The 21184-nt window shown below is 36.9% G+C and overlaps 2 protein-coding genes across 2 annotated transcripts in view; one reads left to right on the forward strand and one right to left on the reverse strand.

Moving 5' to 3' along the window:
- The first annotated feature begins 2020 nt into the window (after nucleotides 1-2020).
- On the forward strand, nucleotides 2021-4373 carry LOC138341918 (uncharacterized). The gene is made up of 6 exons (XM_069294103.1): nucleotides 2021-2097; nucleotides 2383-2512; nucleotides 2597-2792; nucleotides 2852-2934; nucleotides 3517-3705; nucleotides 4224-4373. Exons 1-6 carry the CDS (start codon nucleotides 2021-2023, stop codon nucleotides 4371-4373), a joined length of 825 nt encoding a protein of 274 aa, XP_069150204.1.
- Nucleotides 4374-16641: 12268 nt separating this feature from the next.
- LOC138341919 (uncharacterized) overlaps nucleotides 16642-21184 on the reverse strand; it is a 44699-nt gene continuing 40156 nt past the window's right edge. Inside the window, exons 3-6 of the mRNA XM_069294104.1 lie at nucleotides 18271-18396; nucleotides 18050-18195; nucleotides 17049-17232; nucleotides 16642-17004 (exon numbers count right to left, since the gene is read on the reverse strand). Coding sequence (XP_069150205.1) covers nucleotides 16642-17004; nucleotides 17049-17232; nucleotides 18050-18195; nucleotides 18271-18396 — 819 coding nt within the window. The remainder of the gene's footprint in view (nucleotides 17005-17048; nucleotides 17233-18049; nucleotides 18196-18270; nucleotides 18397-21184) is intronic.

A 21184-nucleotide genomic window follows, 5' to 3' on the forward strand; every position in this document is an offset into this window, starting at 1 on the left:
TATGATAGAAACACCCTTTAGAATTTTTTTTAATTCTTTCAAACAATATATGATACGATCTCTAGGAATAGAATTTCCCCCATTCCATTCTAAAATGGGCTCATTTGAAAGTTTAACTTCACCACCCTTGTTCTACAATCAATAGAGGCAAAAGAAGCATGCAACAAATCCATACCCAATATGATGTCAAAATCAAGAATATAAAGTTCTACTAGATCAATATAAGAAACTCTATTGGGAAACATTATAGGAAAAATTTCTACACATCCTTTTTACGACAACCGGCTCACACACCGGGGTAGACACTACAAAAGGTTAATGCAAAATATCAGGCATAGTGTTAAACTTTTTAGCTAGTAGAGGAGTAACAAATGATAAAGTAGCACCGCAATCAAGTAAGGAATATACATCAGTTGAGAAGACTTTATACATACCCGTCACCACGTCAGGAGAAGTTTCTTGCTCACCCCTAGAGCGGAGTGCATAGTAGCGATTCTTCTTCGGAGCCTCATTTGAACAAATTTCTTGAGCTTGACCACTAAACTTATATTGAACCCTCGCATTAGGACAATCAGTAGCCTTGTTCTATCTTTTACCATAACCAAAACAATTATCCGTTCCATTAAGACAATTACCATAGTTCCTCTTTCCACAGTATTCACAAGTTTGCTTCTTGGTTTGTGAACTAGCGTACTTTCCATTATTAGGCTTAGATTTAAACAAACTATCACCACTAGACTTAGGTAATTGTGGAGGAACTTTATTAGGAACCTGCTTCTGAAATCTAGGCTTGTCTTGTATCTCAAGCCTATTCTTCGAAGAACCACCATCCAAAGATCTTGCCATGTTATAATATCTACTCTTCATCTTAGCCCTTGCCTCATCCACATGTTAGGCATGCACAATAAGAGGGGAAATGTTAATGTTTTCATGTAGCATAGATGAATGATACTCCTCCTTCAAATCATCCGGCACCCCCGTCACAAAGCGGGTCATTTCATCTCTAGGATCGGAAACCAAAGAAGGAGCATATGTTAAAAACTTATTGAATTTCAAGGAATACAAAATCATACTCATACCTCCTTGTAAAAGGTAGATGAACTCCAACACTATAGTATCCCTCTTATTCCCAAGTCACGGGACTACCCCGTAACGGCCTATTGTCCCTCCATTGGACATACCATGATTGAGACACATCCTTAGGTTGGAAGGTTTCTAACTAGGCCCTTCTAATAGTATACAGCCCCATGGTAAAGAGGATCTTATAGATTTCATCGATGAATTCTCGGGGTTCTTTTTCAACCGTGTCCCCGAAAAAAGTAGGAGGATTCATCGGAGTGAAATCCCTTAGACGAGAGGCCATGGTAGTTACTTGTTGGTGTGATTTGGGTACAACCTCATAATTATCTTGGGACGTCATCACATGGGATAGAGTAGTGGCGGCTTGTGCTTGGGCATTTATGGGAGAGCGGCATTTATGTCTCATCCGTAAAAGGAAGAGGATTGACAGGGGCTTAGTCATCATAAGCCACTTTCTCAAGAGGAGGAACTTGATCACCACAGGGAGGAAATCCCTCATTGGAAATATCTTTTTCAATCTTTCGTCTACTGGGTAAACCCACATGTGATAGACTTTGTATCAGTGCATGAGGTTGAATATCTTTGATTCAATGTCTCTCTCAACAACGTCTATGTGGGTTTGTATTCATAACTGTGAAGTGCACCACACTTATAAATATGAATCTATATGACGTTTAGGAAACTCTCACTTTCTTGGATGTCCACTATCGTGCCTCTAGAGTTTTGGGTCTGTGTGCCTTAAGCATCTAATCCTCTTATTGTGATTATAGGAAATGACTATTTGAAGGAATGCGATTATGACTTGTTTGAGTAACTCCAAGGATCTAGTTTCTTCTCGAAGATTAATCTACGTTCAGGGTATCATCTACTTAGTGTTAAGGATGTAGATATCCCAAAGATATCATTTTGTACCCGTTATGGTCACTATGAATTCCTAGTTATGCCATCTGGTCTCACAAATGGACCTGTTACATTTATGGATCTCATGAATAGAGTTTTCCGTGAATACGTTGACTTGTTCGTCATAGTTTTAATTAATGATATTCTCATATACTCAAAGACCAATGAAGAGCACGAACAACATTTGAGACTAACCTTGGAGGTGCTTAGATAACATCAGTTGTATGCCAAACTTATTAAGTATGAATTCTGGCTTAGATCAGTGACCTTCCTGTGTCATGTTGTGTCCGACAAAGGTGTGGAGTTAGATCCCAGGAAGACTGAGGTTTTTAAGATATGGTCAAAACTTCTTACTCCTATAATTATTCGTATCTTCTTGGGATTGGCTTGTTATTATCGCAGGTTTGTGAACGGTTTCTCTTCCATTGCTACCACACTCAAAACTTTAACGAAGAAGAAAGTCAAGTTTGAATGGGCAGAGACTTGTGAGAACAGTTTCCAGGAGCTCAAGGAAAGACTCAATTTAGCCCCGGTTCTTACTTTGCCTAAGTGCAGCGAGAATAACACTTTTTATTGTAATGCATCTAGGGTTGGTTTGGGTTGTGTTCTTATGCAGGGTTGTAAAGTTATAGATTATGCGTGTAGACAACTCAAGGTTAATGAAAAGAATTATCCCATTCATTACATGGAGTTGGCAGCTGTGGTGTTTGCACTAAAATTGTGGAGGCACCACTTGTATGGAGTGCATGTGGATGTGTTCATAGACCACAAAAGTCTCCAGTACGTGTTCACACAGAGGGTGTGGAATCTATGTAAGCGGAGATGGTTGGAGCTGTTGAAAGACTATGACATGAATTTCCACTACCACCAGGTAAGGCTAATGTTGTAGTTGATGCTTTGAGCAGGATGATCATGGGAAGTACAACCCGTGTTGAGGATGGGAAGAAGGAGTTGGTGAAAGATTTACATAGATAGGATAGACTGGGTGTGCGTTTAGTTGACTTTACTAGTGGGGGTGTTTCAGTCCATCCTAGTTCTACATCATCCTTAGTAGTTGAAATCAAGAAGGGTAAGCATCTTGATTCTGTGTTGATGGAGCTGAAAGACTCAATGTTATTTCAGATGAATAAGTCTTTAGCATTGGGAGGTTACGACTAACTCAGGTACCCGAATAGGCTGTGTGTACCAGATGTGGATGATTTGCAGACCAGGATCGTTGCAGAGGCCCATAGTTCCAAATATTCCATACATCCAGGTTCCACAAAGATGTATCATGATCTTAAATATATCTATTTGTGCGATGGCATGAATAAGAACATTGCATATTATGTTTCCAAGTGTCCTAATTGTCAACAGTTTAAGAGAGAACATCTTAAGTCTGGCGGTCTTACTCAAATTATTGAGGTTCCTACTTGGAAATGAGAGGCCTTTAATATGGACTTCGTGGTTAGTCTTGCGAAGACTAGGAGAGAGAATTACTCCAGATGAGTTATTATGGACAGGATTACTAAGTCTGCCCACTTTATCCCTGTGAAGTCTACTTACAGAGCCGAGGATTATGCAAAACTCAAAATTGCTTTGATTGTGATATGGCATGTGATTCCTTTGTTTATTATTTCAGATAGAGGAGCTAAGTTCACTTCACATTTCTGGAGATCTTTCCAGAAGATCTTAGGCACACATGTGAAGCTTCGTACTGCCTTTGATGCTCAGACTGACGGGAAGGTAGAGCGCACCAGACATTGGAGGACATGTTGTAGGCATGTGTGATAAAGTTTAGGGATAGTAAGGATGACCATCTTCCTTTGATAGAATTCTTGAATAATAACAGCTATCACTCCAGCCCTGGGATGTAACCATTTGAGGCACTGTATGGTAGGAGAATTATATCTCTAGTTGGGTGGTTCGAGTTTGGAGAGTCATCCATTTTGGGTCCACAGATCATTCATGGGGCCTTAGAGAAGGTCAGAGTGATTAGAGACAGGTTGGCTACTGCTTACAGTCAGCATAAGTCTTATGCAGACTATAGAAAATGACTTTTAGAGTTTAATGTTGGTGACCAGGTCTATTTGAAGATATGACATGTGAAGGGGGTGATGAGGTTTGGCATGAAAGGGAATTTGAGTCCGAGGCATGTTGGTACATATGATATCCTACATTATGTGGGTGAGGTGGCGTATGAGTTGGCATTGCATGCAAAGCTAGATTGTGTTCATTCTGTCTTTTATGTCTCTATGTTGAAGGAGTGCCTAGGTGATCTAATATCGATTCTACTTGTTAAAGGTTTGGGAGTCGATAAAGATTTATCCTATGAGGAGGTACCTGTTGAGATTTTAGATAGACAGGTCGAGCGGCTGAAGAACAAGGAGATTGCCACACTGAAGGTATTGTAGAGGAATCATCTTGTTGAGGGTGCTACGTGGGAGGCCGGGGCCGATATGAGATCCCGCTACCCTCATCTTTTCAGCCGTTGAGGTTAGACTTTCTATTCTTAACTCTAAGTTTCATTATCTTTCCATTCTTTATTTCTATTGCTTGGTTGTAAATAGTATCTATGTTATGTTTTGACTGTTATTACGCTAGAGAAATAGTAGTGTCGTTCGGGGATGAATGTTCATAAAGGGGGGGGGGGGGATAATGTAACAACCCTAAAAATGGCTATGTTAAATAATGTTTAATTTGTCTAGAATACCTACGATTAGACCGGGTTCACACGCATTGATGCGCATAGAAACATGCCTCTGAACCCTTGTTACAGCCAAGCCAACTAACTTGGGGAGTTATTTGAGCTAGAAAAGGGTGGGTCCAGCGACGTAAGGCTCTCGAATACGAAGATTTACTCCAATGAGTCTTTACTAGACTTAAAAAGGCAAAATCTTAGATTTGGAGGGTCTAGGGGAAATTAATCTTTTTCCAGGATAAGGTTAGTATCTTAATTACCCTAAATATATATTTCATTATTTAATTAATATGGTGGAGAGGCATTTTGTGGAGAGAGGGCCAAAAATTGGCTCTTAGAGTGAAGTCTTGCTCCACTAGGGTTTGAATCTAGGTGGAAGCGATGATTTAAATTGTTTTTTTATTTAAGTCGGTAAATTAATGTTATTAATTAATATTTAATTTTTATTGTATGATTTACAATAAAAGGGGATCAGACTTTTACCATTTAATAAAACCTTATTTGACTAAGTCCTAAACTAGACTCCTAAGCCTAAGAAAACTCTCATCTCTCACGCTCATCTCTCTCTCACGTCTCTATCATTCTCTTTCATGTTCTCTCTTCCAAAACAACATACAAGGAAAGAAAATTTACCAAAGTTCTTCACACTTGAAGAACTCACAACGAAAAATAAAATCAAACGGTAAGCAACATACGTTAGGCAAAGGGAGGTTTTCCGTCGAAGTTTGGTGTTGAAACTTGGTTTTGGACGTGAGTGTTGGAGAAGGTTTGGGCAGCAACTTCAAGGTTTGAACGTCATAAAAGGTATGGTTCTCTTCTCTCTTTGTCCCTTTCCCAAGAGACCCCTTAAGGTTTAGTATATTCTAATCCGAAAACTAAGATTGTTCCCTGTTGCATGTCTATGTCACAAGTTCCCGTTGATTTGTAGGTTGGGTATGTTTTCTGTTAGATATTGGGAATGTAATGTGTTTTTGTGATGAATATGTTCATGAATGTGTGTTTGGAATCGTATGAATGACAATCTATGTTTTCCGAATATATGACTTACGTGCGTTTGGGTGTATTGCCGTTACTATTGGTCACGGATTAGGACATGAAATGGCATGTTAGTTCTTTGTATTTTATGTACAAATGTTTATGTAAATCGTGATGTTCATATGACTGTAATGTGTCTGAATGGAGTGAGAAACATTTGGATAAACTAATCCATGAAAATGTACCTAAAACATTATAAATGAACCATGAAATTTCCATAAAAACTAATGTGTAACTTGATGTAAAAGATGCTGGAAAATTACAAAATTTCCAGCTATATGCTGATGAATTTTGGTCAAGTTAAAATGTTTTAAAATATTATGAAAAACAAAGAAAAATAAGGGAGGTCACTGAGGGTCGAACCCGTGACCTCACCAAGTTAAAAATCATGAAAAAAAGTGAGTTAAAAGTATTGTGGCGAGGGGGATTCAAACTGTGGTCTTGGCTTTAAATAAAAACATGAAAATAAGAAATGAGAGGAGTGGGATTCGAACCCACAACCTCTCAAACAGACTTAAGGAAATTAAAAGAAAATAAATGTTGAGGCGTGTTGGAATGAAACCCATGATCTCTGGACTGATTTATGGATTAAGAGAAAAATAAAGTGAGGCTGTGGGGATTTGAACCCACACCCTCATTGTCAACTCGAAAAAGTCAAGGAAAAAGAAATTAAAATAGAAGGGGCTGTGGGGGTTCGATCCCAAAACCCCTCAGCCAAGAATGAGAAAATTTAAAGATTTTTTTTTATGGAAATGAAGGCATTGATGCTTGATATTGGGTCCCCAATCCGTGTCGACCAAAATAAAATAAATGAAAAATGTAAGTGTTGTCTAAGGGATTTGAAACCGGGTTCCCTTGCCCAAATTCCTTATTGATATATAATTCATACGTGAATTAAATGTTGAAGAGTAATGTTGCCCACTTAGATTAAAATCGATATGTTGGCATAGATATAAGATGCATAAGTCTTGTACCATATAATCTTACAAAGATATGAATTACTTAAACGAACTATAAATGAAGCCTCATCATTTGTATGTAAAGACCCATAAGTCTAGCATAATTTAAAAATAAGTGAACCTAAGATGTACGTAATGAAATGATGTAAACCTAGAAAGGTTAAGTTCTAGTGTAAAACACACTAAATGGCCAAGTGCATTGGCATACGATGAAATGAATATCATGTGATGAAATGATGAAACCCTAAAAGGGTTAAGTAAGAGTTTGAAATACACAAATGGCCAACTGCATTGTCATATGATGAAATAAACATTCACGTAAAAAGGGGTGAGTAATTATGAAGAGAAAATATACTAATGTTAATGAATGTGGTGACAACATGATAAGATGCTAATGTGAAAGATGAGAGAAATCTCAAGTGAGCCTAAGTAAATGTTACCAAAACGTATTCACCTATGAGAGTGTAAAGTTAATGAAGAGACCGGTCACTCTAATGAAAATGTTGAGAATAATGTATACTTAATACTAATGATGAGATAAGAAATAATCTATTGAGTTATGATGTTCTCATACTAGAAGCCAACTTCCACGCCGTATGAGTTGAATGTAATGGAACTTTATACTAAGCACATATAGACTAGATATAAGCGGTGATGCGTTCTTTTGGGAATGGTGAAGTATTATGTAACTCTCATGAGATTAGACTGTTCAGTATGCCGTGTATGGTTCTTCTTATATCTCCTAGTCTTCAAACATATTCTACCAATATAGGGATCTGGTGGGGTTCAATTCCCATGTACGCAAGCATGTTTTGGATCACTTTGGTCGATGATTCAACCTCCTTTCGGTGTGGGGGAGACACTGGATTTTATGATGCTCACATGATCTATATTGGTTAAAATTAAAGTTCCCAATGAATGAACGAGGACAACCTCAAATTATGCACATAATTAAATGAAAGATACCAATGTGTTAGGATAGGATAATCAAGAGATGAGCTAGACTTAAGTAATGACACTATGTCATTCCTGATCGTTGCACATCGAACCTGATGAAAGTCTAAAACTACATTCTAGGTATAACTGTTGTTTACAATATCTTATTAATGAACAAAATGAAGTATATATGAATGAATGAAGCATACTTTGTGTTTGCTAAAGAAGGCTCCCTAGTTGAGGTCCTATATGTTGAGCCCTTATTTTTTGGGAAGTCTTAATGTTAAGTCCATGATTCGAAGGTCTCATGGAATTTGAATGAATTATATGAAAGATTGTATGTGCTATATGCAATGTGTTATGTGCTATGTGTAAGATGTTATGTGCTTTGTTCAATATGATACATATGATGTTGTATGTTACTCTCATGGAAGACTTTTCTAATCTAATTTGGCAAGTCCACTGACTTTCCAAATACAAATTTTGTAGGTCCACTAACTTTATTAATGTAAATTTGGCAAGTCTACTGACTTGACTTTTCATAAATCATGTTGTTAGGAAAGAGCTATTGTTACTCATGCATGTCCTTGGTGTGTGCTTGAATATACCCATACTTAGTACAAGTGTCTTATAATCCCATACAACTCTATATTTTTAGGGGCAGGCACAGGTGGACGCAAAAGTTTACAGGTTGACGTTGCAGCTATCCGGACGTGGAGCTTTCATTCGGTGTTGGTAGGTCCTCATGCGTTCGAGGATGTATACTGTTATTATCTAGCTGAGATGTAGGCTTTAGCTAGTGGGGCATATTCCACTAGAGTTTCTTTCCACTTTCATAGCAGACTTTGTATTGGTGCCATTGTGGCAAGTATACCTTTAATGGAATTAAGAACTGTTTCTTTCATTTGATACCTCTATATTAGATGGTTGGATTTTGAAAGCCTATGATGTTAAGTTTAAAATGTTTAGCATGAAATCAAAAAATAAAAATTTCAATTTTTCTGCTAAAATTAACCGAGATGATGTAAGAATGACGTATGTAGGCTTTTCTGCGACCTCTGAGAGGTCATCGACGCCGATATCGTCTAGGGTGAAGATTTCGGTCGTGACATGATGCCCTTATAAAGTAGATCTTTTAACTGCAACTTCAACTGTTTGAGTTCAATTGGAGCCATTCTATAGGGAGGAAGGGAAATTTGTTTGTTGTTGGGATATAAGTCAACACAAAACTCAATTTCGTGTTCAGGAGGAATTCTTGGTAAATCCTCTGGAAAGACATCTTGAAACTCATTAACTATGGACACAGAGTCTATGGAAGGAACTTCATGTTCTAAGTAATTGACTCTGACTAAGTGATATAAATGCCTCGTAGATAACATTTTCTTGAATTAAAGATGGGAAACTAATTTGCCTGTTTGATTTGAACTAAGCCCTTCCTGTTCTAGCTCTGACTCATTTGAAAACTGAAACCTTACTATCACGTTTCGAGGATCTATGGTAACATAACTCTTACGAATCCAATCCATACAAAAAATTATATCAAAGTCAAGCATGGTTAATTCTATTAGGTCAACATAACTAACTCTATCAAGAACGGTTATTCGACAATCTCCCTATACTCTTTCAGCTCTAATATTGTCTCCTCTTCATTAACACCCATAGCACAGTGAATCTTGCTGAACTCGTCCACAAACTCATAGGGATCCTCATTGGATGTGGACACAAAGTTGATTGGAGGATTCATCTTAGTGAAATATCCTATGGTGCTAGCATATGGGTTCTTCTTTGGAGCACTCTTTCTAGTGGTCTGGGCTGTGATAGCCTGCGCTTGAGCAGTGATGACTTGGGCCAATTGAACAAGTCCTGATCTCACTTCTCCATCCGTTAATGTAGCTTGGTTGACAGACACTTGTACTCCAGCAGCTTGGGCCTTAAGAGGAGCTTGGTTCTCCCCAACAGCTGCTTCTCCAACTCTCCTGCTTGTGTTTCTTCTTGTGTTCATTTTACGCACACATAAGAAGGAAGTTAGATACTGGAATGACACAAAATGTCAAAACTCTACTTCACACGATAAAGAGTAGAAGAAGGTAAGATTCTTACCATTACTTAGTCTCTAAGTCATGGGTGTCGTGCACTTCACAACCAAAATCTAGAAACTACGCAACGTGGTTGTTTTGAGCCTTAGTTCCTAGGTAATTTAACCTCATGCTCTGATACCATGTTTGTCTCACTCGGAATCTAGGCCCAGATGATATTGGCGTCATTAACATCTCAAAGGTCACAGACAAGACTCTTCTTAGCTTTCGTCACAATCATACAGTTAAATTTACGAAAAATTTAAAATTATTTAATTTTTATAGAAGTATCCTTAGATTTTATATAATTATTGAATAAGAGTGATATAATAATAAGCTCAAACTAAACAACCATCTATCGATAAATTAAACAATTGAAAGAAGGAATGATAATATGAAAAATAGTTTGCCAAACTGGCCTTAATACAAACATTTGAACAAATGTTTGAAATGAAATACTAAGGAAAACATCTGCTAGGTATGACTAATGTTCTAATCTAGAATATAAAGTGTAGACATCCTCGAACTCAAGAGGACCTACCAAAGTCTAGAGATGCTAATCCAAACCGCTTCACGAATATTCAATCTTCTCAAGAACCTGTACCTATATATATAGTAATAGCACAGAGGTTAGTACACCCTTGTAATAAGTATGTGTGTATGACATAAACACATACGGACTATGCATGATCAAGGAAAGCTCTTTTTATTGCAACATGCTATTTTAGAAAGTGAAGTCACTTTACTTTGCGAATTCGTTATTTATGAATCATGCTATGAATATGGCATATTTTCATGCATTCAAAGCACACAACTCATTTTCTATATGAACATAAGACCTTGGAATCATGAACATAATTTTAGAATAACTCAAGCAAAAAATTATAAATTTGCCCCCCCTTAGGGCGAGAGTTCCTCTCCCATGCCTTAGATTATTTTTCAGTCTTTTCTTCTTTTTGTTGTGTATTTCAGTGATCTCCTTTGATCATATGTTTTACTTATGAGTTAAAAAATTCATTGTAGTCCCATTCCTACAATGAATTGGGTAAATAATAAAAAAGAATAAGGAAATGATTTGGCTACCCTACTTACAAGTTATTCTTTTCATTATTGTTAAATTGGGCATGCATGCTTTATAAACCAATATTTATTGGCTATGATCATTATTTTATCATTTGGATGATATGAAGAAAGATTATTGGCTATGCCCATTATTTGATCATTTGCATAATATAATGATTATTGGCTATGCCAATTATTTGATCATTTGCATGATATAAAGATTATTGTCTATGCCCATTATTTGGTCATTGCATAGTATAAAGATTATTGGCTATGCCCATTATTTGATCATTGCATAATATAAAGATTATTCACTATGAACATTATTTAATCATTTGCATAATATAATGTGCTGGGGCATATATTCATTTATAAGCCAAACTTTATCAGCATAAGCCAATAGTTACTTAAACTTCATTCTTATCAAACACTGATGATTGATATTCTTAAGCTCTTTCTTACATAGTTCACTTTAAACTTAGATTTCTTCTTCTTTGATCTGCTATTCACTTCTAACATGTTACATTATTTCCTTCTTACTTTCTTCTTTAAATATTTCTTACTGAAATAGATCATGTGAGCTAACATGAAATCTAGTGTCTTCCCCACACTGAAAACAGGTCATTCACCGATTAAAGTGAACCTAAATTATGTGATTTAACATGAATCTAGTGTCTTCCCCACACCAAAAAGAGGTGGTTCAGCGGCTAAAGTGAAACCAATTTCAGTGTCTTCCCCACATCGAAAAGAGGTTGTTCACGTCTAAATTGAAATTGAATACTTTCTTGAGAATTTAACTGATACAGATCATGTGAGATAAACATGAAATCCATTGTCTTCCCCATACAAAAAAGAGGTGGTTCACCTACCAAAGCGAAATTGAATACTACCTAGCTCTCTTAGGTAGAATCCACTGACTAGTTCCTATGCTGGCAACATAGTTCAAAGACTAGGAGATTTCATAGACCCTTATTCACCTTGGCGGTAACCTTATCTATGAGGTTTACATGTGCTTGCACAAACTCATTGCTAGTCTATCAGTGCTTTTATAAATTTCTTATACTTTATAACTTATAGAGTTGACTCATTTATTACGGAAACTTGCTTCTAGTATGAGGTATACTTAACTCACTGGATTATTTGTCATCCCTTTCTTTACTTGATAAATGTGAAATTAGTCTTACGTTATCATTTTGGTGTGAATGAGACTAGTCTAACAATTTCTAACACCCACTTATGTGAGTATCTTTAACATAATTGTTTAGGTGCAAGTGAGACTTTTCTCACTTCCTTTAACACCCCATTCTATATCAATTTTATAAATTATTAGATTTTAGTTATGTCATGACAAACCTTATCTTGTTCAATGTTTTCTGGTAGTCTTTTACCATTCTTTGTGAAAGTTATGGCCACTCTTTATTGTGCTACTGTGTTCACAAGTTCATTCAGATAGGGTATGTTGGGACTTGTCCCAGTCATTTGCATACCCTTTGTTGTGTATTTCATTAAGTTACATTGTTCATGCTTAATTTGGTATAACTTAGTCATTAGCCAATTCTATATCATATTTTTGAAATATCATTGTAAACCAATTTATTGGCATAAACTAAACTTTTACTAAACACTGTCATGAGGATATCATTAGCTAGTTCAGTTAACTTCATGTATCTACTATAGTAATCTCATCATTTTAAGCAAGTCAACTTTTAACAGGAAACTAAACTTCATAAATGACTCATAACAAATTTCATATTCTCGAACACAATTAGGCATTACACATAATACTCTAATCATACTAATATAACCTACAGGTCTAATTTGACATTATCAAACCAAGAAACCTACACATAATAATCCATAAGCACCACATACGAACAACATGCTCGAGATTCGCTTTATACATACCATTAAAATTTGAAATAGGGAGAACTAGGAGGTGAACATTCGTTTCATTGGAAACAACCCTAGTATCGTTTTTTTGAACTGAAAACATTTGAAAAGCCTCATGGAGAAAGGAATCCATGAGAGAATCGATACCTTACAATAGAAGTGAATCTATGAAGATCACCTTGAACTTTGAACAAAAACCTTGAAGAATAACCTTGAAATCGCCTATGAGTTTTTTTGTTTTTCTCCCGCTTGTTCACTACTTTTACCCGTGAGGTTTCTACTGATTAATCGCGAGTCTAAGTCTTCGGAACTGACATTTACTAATTAAACTTAAAACTTAATTAAATAAATCAATTAGCGAATTACCAAAATACCCTTCCTAAATTTACTAAAAATAGGAGAACATTTGACTTAGCAAAATCTGAAAATTAGCTAAGGGTCTCGACCTTGATTTTTAATTTAAGCTAAATAAATAAAAATCTAATTTAGTTAATGACTACTAAAGTACCCCTAAGTCATTAGGACTATAATCAAGCCCTTTGGATCATCCTATTTTAGGTACTAGGATGTTTCTTAAGTTAGTTACCCGGTTAGTGTCACCCGGTTAGGTTTTCGAATTTTGGGCACACTAGTTAGTTAATTTCGGTTCGTCATAGGTTATTTAGGTAGTTAGGTAAGTTAGTTAGATCCTAGAGTTGGTTAGGTAGATAGGACTTACGTGGCTTGAGCCCTGCGTACGGTTTCCCCCTGACCCCTGTCACGACTAGGGTCTAGACCCTAGCAAAAACTGGCATGTTTGACCTCTCGTATGTCACATACAAGTGTATATACATCCTCATTACACCGTATAGGTTAATCTTAGTGGAAAATTTAAAACTTTTGTTTTCTTTGAAGTATACATAAACTTTATTGTAAGAATTACATTATTTCACACCAGTTCACAAGTACCATATAATAATAAGAAATTCAAATGAAGGAAATAGTTCATAACCGCATTAATATTAAGTTTCAAAAATAGCACCAATATGACGTCTAAAAATAAATAAGAAAGAAATGCTAGTGGAACACCCTCCACTAGATAATGTCTACTACTAGGCTAGAATATAAAAGATAAGCATCCTCGAAAGCATGAGGGCTTACCAAGTACGGATGAATGCTTCACGCCCAGATAGCTTCAACATAGTCTTGTAAGCTCTAGCGTCCATCTACACTTGCACCTAAAAGTAGAGGGTTGTATTGAATTAGTACAAACTTGTATAAAGTATGGGTGTATGCAAGTACACACCAAAGACATACATGGTTAAGAAGAGCTCTCTCCTAACGATATGAGTTATGGGAAGCGAAATCAGTTGGACTTGCTAAATAAGATTAGAAAAGTCATGCTATGAGAGTAACATGCATCATCATCCTTTTCATATTGCGCACAACACATAACATATTTCAATTAGTATATACATATATCACATATCATTCGTTCATATGCCGTGAGACCTTGGAATCACGTATTTAACATTAGGACTTTCCAAATGAGGGCTCAACATATGGTACCTCAACTAAGGAGCCTTCTTTAGCAAACATAGAGACTGCTTCATTCATTTATACGTACTTCCTTTTTCATTCATTTATATTCCTAGGATGTTTTTTAGGACTCTCTTCAGGTTCACTGCACAATGACCAAGAATGACCTAGTGTAAATACTTGAGTCTAGTTCACCTCTTTATTATCCTATCCAAAAATCATTGGTATCAATTTGTTTCATTCTGTGCATTACATTAGGTTGGCCTCATTCTTTATTCGGGAACATTAACTTTTACCGACTAGATCATGTGAGCTTCATGAAATCCAGTGTCTACCCCACATAGAAAAGTGGTGGAATCACTGTCCAGGTGAAACCAAAACATGCTAGCGTATATAGGGAAATGAACCCTGATGGAACCCTATGTTGGTTGCATAGGTTCTAAAACTAGGTGATATAAGGATACCCATACTCGCTTAAATGGACAGTATCATCTCATGAGATTTACACGAAGTTTTGCCTTCCCTAAACAAGGAATCATGAATCATAGATGGGCTATCAGTTCCCAGTATAAAGTTCCATTACATTCATCTCACACATAATAGAAGCTTGCTTCTAGCATGAGGTAGTCATAGCTCATTATATGATTTCTCATCTCTTCTTTATGTATAAAGTGTAAATTGTCCTTACACTTACATATAGAGCATGAGAGAATCCCAGTGTTCTCAATTTTAACTATTTTATTTTTGTGCGAGATTTATATATCTCACACCCTTGGCCAAGGAGCCGAGTTAGAATCCCCCTTCCCTCACTATTTTATTTTTCATTTAAATCCTAGCATCTTTCAACCTGCCCATGTTCAAATCCCCTCTCTCACCCCATTTTCTTTTATTTTATTTTAAGGCGTAATCTCTTAGTATTAGGACCATAAGGTGTCGAGTTTCCCCCTCAATGGCAGCATATACTTTTCTGCATTTTTACTAGAGAATATCTGAAACTATACTCCATTAACATATGACTTTAATTCACTTTCTTTTTGCATTTATCTTAGGTGTTTTAGCTTATAGTTATGCATTAAATTTTAACCAATTCGTTAAGGAATTTACTTTTATTTTCTTGTTAATGAACATCATGTTTTCAGCATCATATGTTAATAAAACAACAAACGCATAGAACCTAATTCTCTACTTTCTTGAAAACAATCTGTAATATGCTTCTCATGATAACTATCATTATTGTGTACATAAAACATACATATAGTCGTACACACATAAAATGATCATACGCTTTCAAGAAACATCACATTGCACACAATTACAAACGTTCCTAAGATTTTCTACCAGCAAACATATCAACGCATGCATCACTATTCTGAGGATTAATGACATGGGCATGCAACGGGGACAACCTTAGTTTTTCGATTGGAATCCGTACTAAACCTTAGGGAACTATTGAGAAAGGAGCCAAGAGAGAAGAAAACCCATATATTTTCAGCCTTGAAAACCAGACACAACTACACACCCAGCCCACACACAAGCCTTTCTTACAAGCTTTGATTCTTGTTTGCAAGAGAAGTTCTTTAGTTAAAACACTTAGGCGTACGAATTCTTCATTTTGTTTTTTAATGAATGCATCCAAGAACACTTTTAGAATAGTATATTTTACGTTTAAATTCTATTGTTGAAGTGTGTGATAGAGCTTATAGCATTTTTAAGAGTAAATTAAATAATTAATAGTGCGCAAGAAGCACACTCCTAGTAGGACGCAAGAAGAACACTCCTAGTAGGAGTTGTGTGCCCCTTTTTGTGGGAATTGTTGTTGAGTCATTCAACACAATTTTAATTATAAAAATCAGAATATAATTATGTTTTAAGGTATTATAATGCCCATCATTATTTTCTCTAATTTTTAATCCTTGAATTCATGCCTCATTATGCTTCTAACTCGTCTTGAACCTGAGTTGTGGAGGTACGGTCAAACTTGGGTTTGACCACCAAGATTTGAACCATTTTCATTAAGTAATACCTTATTTAATTAATTAAATATAAGCCTATGCTAATTACAAGACTACCCCTAGCCCCGAAATTACCTTTATACTCCTAGAACCCTTTAAACCTAGGACTAATCCTCTAAGTCTAGTTAAGACTCATCCGGGTGAATCCTAGTATTCGCTTACCCAACATGGCTGGAACAAACCCTGCATAGATCAACTAACCCAACAAGTTGGCTGTCTTGACTGGTGCATAGGTTCTGAGGTCTGGTTTCACGCGCATCAAGCTATGTAAACTCAGTCGAATCTAGGCATCTAGGTACGTTTAAACATTACTTCACATAGCTATTTTTGGGTTGTTACATTACCCCACCCCCCCAGGAGAATTTGTCCCCGAATGGCACTTCTAATTATCTAGCACAATGCTAGTCATATCATGACATAACTACTATACAAAGTCAAGCAATAGCAACAAAGAATAGAGGAGGTATGGAAACTTAGACTTAAGAGTAGGAAGTCTATCCTCGGGAGCTGAAAAGATGAGGATAGCAGGATCTCATATCGGCCTCGACCACCCACGTAGAAACCTCAACAAGATGGTTCATCAACAATACCTTTACTGTGGCAACCTCCTTGTTTCTTAGTCGCTTGTCTTGTTGGTATAAAATCTCAACAGGGACCACAGAAGCTAGCTCCGCAGGAAACGCCAACTCATAGTCCACCTCACCCACACGCTGTAGAATCTCGTATGTCCCAACGTAGCTCGGACTTAACTTCCTTTCCTTCCGAACCCTCACCCCCTTCATGGGTGATATATTCAAGTAGACCTTGTCTGCAACATCAAACTCTAAAGGCCGCTTCCTGTTATCTGCATAAGACTTCTGCCAATTGTAAGAAGTACAAACTTCTCCCTAATCACCCTAACCTTCTCTAAGGCCTCATAAATCATATCTCGACCCAAAATGGATGACTCTCCAACCTCAAACCACCCAATTGGAGACCTATACCTCCTACCATGTAGTGCTTCAAACGGTGACATCCCAATGTTGGAGTGATAGTTGTTATTACATGAGAACTCTATCAATGGTAGATGGTTGTCCCAACTACCCCTGAAGTCAATCACGCATGCTCTCAAAATATCCTCTAATGTCTAAATGGTGCGCGCTGCTTGCCAATATGTCAGAGAATGGAAGGAAGTATTGATCTTTACCTGCGTGCCTAAGCTCTTCTACAAGGATCTCTAAAAATGCAAAGTTAACTGATCTCCTCTATCCGAAATGATAGAAAAAGGAATCCCATGCAACCTCACAATCTCATAAATTTAGAGTCTCGCATAATCCTCAACCCTGTAAGTAGACTTCATAGGATAAAGTGGGCAGACTTAGTCATTATGTCCACAATAACCCATACAGTGTCATGTTGTCTCCCATCTTTGGAAGACAAACAACGAAGTCCATGTTAATGGCATGCCGCTTCCATGTTGGAACGTCAATCATCTGAGTGAGACCACCAGACTTAAGGTGCTTCGTCTTAACCTGCTGTTAATATGGGCACCTGGCCACATACTAAGTAATGTCCTTCTTGATTCCATCCCACCAATAGATCTACTTGAGGTCATGATACATGTTGGTAGAACCTGGATGTATTGAATACCTGGAACCATGGGCCTCTACAACTATCTTGGTCCAAAAATGACCCACATCCGGTACACACAGCCAGTCCTGCTACCTAAGTATCCCATCACCTCTCAAAGCAAAAGATTCATTCATCTTTATCAGTGCTGAGTCCTTCAACTCAATCAACATATGATCAAGATGCTGACCCTTCTTGACTTCAACTACCAAGGATGATTAAGAACTAGGATGAACTTAAACACCCCCACTAGAAGAGTCAATCAATTGCACACCCAGTCTGGCTTGACTTTACACATCCTTCACTAACTCCTTCTTCTCATCAACGTGTGTTGTACTGCCCATGCTCAACCTGCTCAAAGGACCAACTACAACATTTGCCTTCCTTGGATTGTAGTAGACACTCATGTCATAGTCCTTTAACGGCTCCAACGATCTCCGCTGACATAGATTCAACTCATTCTACATGAACTCGTACTGGAGATTCATATGGTCTGTGAACACATCCACATGCACCTCGTACAAGTAATGCCTCCATAGCTTCAATGAAAACACCACAACGTCCAGCTCCAGGTCATAAGTGGGATACTTATTCTTATGAACCTTGAGCTGTCTTGACGCGTAGGCTATTACCTTACCACCCTACATAAAAATACAATCCAAAAAAAACCCATAGATGTGTCACAATAAATAGTGTAACTCTAACAATAAATAGTGATTCTATCCTTAAGCTCCTGGAACTTCTTCTCACAAGTCTCTGCCCATTCGAAGTTAGCTTTCTTCTTCGTCAAAGCTGTTAGTGGGGTAGCAATGGAAGAAAAACCCTCCACGAACCTGCAGTAGTAACTAACCAATCCGAGAAAGCTACGGATATCAGTGAGAGTAAGAGGTCTTGGAATGTTTTTAACAGCCTAAATCTTCCTCTGATCGGACAAAACATGAACCAGAAAGTTTATAGATCTAAGCCAGTATTCACACTTGCTTAATTTGGAATACAACTGATGTTGTCTAAATACCTTAAAGGTTAGTCTCGGATACGCTCAAACTTACTTCTCAAATAAGAAGTAAAGCGGTCGTATCAAGTAATGAACCCAACTAATGAGGTTGGGATCGTTCCCACGAGGAAAATAGTTCAGACTTAACTTTATTCTATTATTACTATTATTTAGTCAATTATTTTCCTAGAAAACAACGGGGGGGGGGGGGGGTTTAATTTCTAAATTAATAAAAGGAATTACAAGATTAAAGTAAACAACTAACAAATTCAAATCTTGGAGCTTAATCAATTAATAAAAGTAACTAGGACTTAAGTGTTTCCCACAAGTTCCTAACTTGATAAAGCTAACTATAACAATTCTCTCCTAGTATCTTGCATGTAAAGTGACAAGTTATGTGTCTCTAAATCCTTGGTCTGGCATCTAGAAAATTTCACTCTGCCCCTTTGTCTGGCTACGTGTTTTGCTATACTAACGCTTACCTTTACCTCATATAAGCATTTTATTCGATATTTGACTAAGTTATTACCTCGTACCAATCGATACTAGCCTATTAGATAGTATACACTAAATTTATGTTGATAATTCTTTTCCTATTATTTACCTCCTTGGTCCGGCAAGTAGCATTAAGGCGAGTTCTAACGTTGGCCATCCGTTAAAAGACTTCTAAACGAAAGAATTATCAATACATGCAAGACACTAATCTTGAATTTCTATTTTAGTTAGTTTTAACGTCATTATTCACTTATGGTTCCCACAACCCTAGTTATGGAGTTCAGTTACCCTTGGTTATAATCACACTATCTATATATTTAATATAAGAATTCATGCACTTACTTTTATGAGAAAGAATAATGTCCCGAAATTTACTTCATTAATAAAAAAAATCAACAACAATCAAATCATGAAAAAGTGTAACAATTGCTGAAATTAATCTTTCAATACTTGAACAAGAGAACTAAAGATTATCCAAAAGTCTAACTATCAAAACGTCTACTATCAAAGAGTCTACTATCAAAGAGTCTAACCCCAAAAATGAGGTTTTTCAAATTATATATAATAAAAACAAAACCTAATAAAAGAAAGATTCTAATTATTGAAATCTGTCAAAACACGGCTGGGTCGAGGGACCTCGTGAAGGACTGTCATGGTCACGATGGGCCGTCATGGACTCTGTCGTTCCATACTTCACAAATTCTTTTTTTGGTCTCTTCAATACCCTCAACGACTGGTATGACAGATCATTCCAAGCATGACGACCCTAATACTTGACCTCTCGTAGTTCGCAAACAAGACCATTTTGACTAATTAATCCCTTATTTATTTAATTAAATATCAGCCTAAGGTAATTACAAAAGTACCTCTAGCCCTGGAATTATCTTTTACCCCTAAAACCCTTAACACCTAGGACTAACCCTCTATGTCCGGTAGAGACTCATACGGGTGAATCCTAGTATTCGGGTACCCAACATGGCTAGAACAAACCCTGCCTAGCTCAACTAACCCACCAAGTTAGTTGGCTTGGCTGGTGCAAAGGTTCTGAGGTCTGGTTCCACGGGCATCAAGTTGAGTAACCCCGGTCTAATCTATGTATTTTAGGTAAGTTTAGACATTACTTTGCATAGTCATTTTCGGGTGGTTACAACCACCCTAACCGAATTTGGTTGGGCTTGGTTGCTTTTATCTTGCACTCATGCTTTCATATTTTTTGTCCAAAGAACCTCACTATGTCCTTGGGCAGTGCTTAATCTAAATGATCATTGGAAATGATCATGTGCAATGGTGCCTAGGCTTGACACTTTGATGCCTCGTACTGAATATGTACAACTAAGAAATTAATATTGGGGAATTTGAACATCAAAGTACGTCTTAATACTTAGATATAGGCTAACACACTTAAGCCAATATTCTCTAATATGTGTATTATTACTCAATATTGGGCATTGGGATGCCTATGTACCCCAACACGTATTCTTAAAACTTAATAGACTCTTCACTAGATGAGTACATTTTATGGAATGTTAAAGATAGATAGATATATCGAAAATCTACGGTGGCACGTAGTTATGGAACATAGAGATTGTAACTTAAGGGTCATCATAGTTAAATAGCCAAAGATTCTAAATGCGATATAGTCTGAGTATTCCGCGGTGACTAAAAGTATGGGTCTACTGTAAATTTAGTATACACATGCATTGATTTTGTTTTTTGGACTTGTAAGGCCGGTTTAGAAAAGTAGGCATGTTGAGTCATTTTGTGAGCTTGGTCAAGCTCGCTTAATTACTCGACGGTTCGACAACTAGTAATTTACTCCATTATTTCATGCCTTATGAGAGATCTTTAACCTATGGCGGACACATTGATGATTGGAGAAATTACCTAGTGATCTCCAAATATACTTATAATCACCGTTAGCATGCCCCTCATTAACACTC

The sequence above is a fragment of the Solanum lycopersicum genome, chromosome 2 (assembly GCF_036512215.1).
Source record: "Solanum lycopersicum chromosome 2, SLM_r2.1".
In the NCBI taxonomy this organism is placed as follows: domain Eukaryota; kingdom Viridiplantae; phylum Streptophyta; class Magnoliopsida; order Solanales; family Solanaceae; genus Solanum; species Solanum lycopersicum.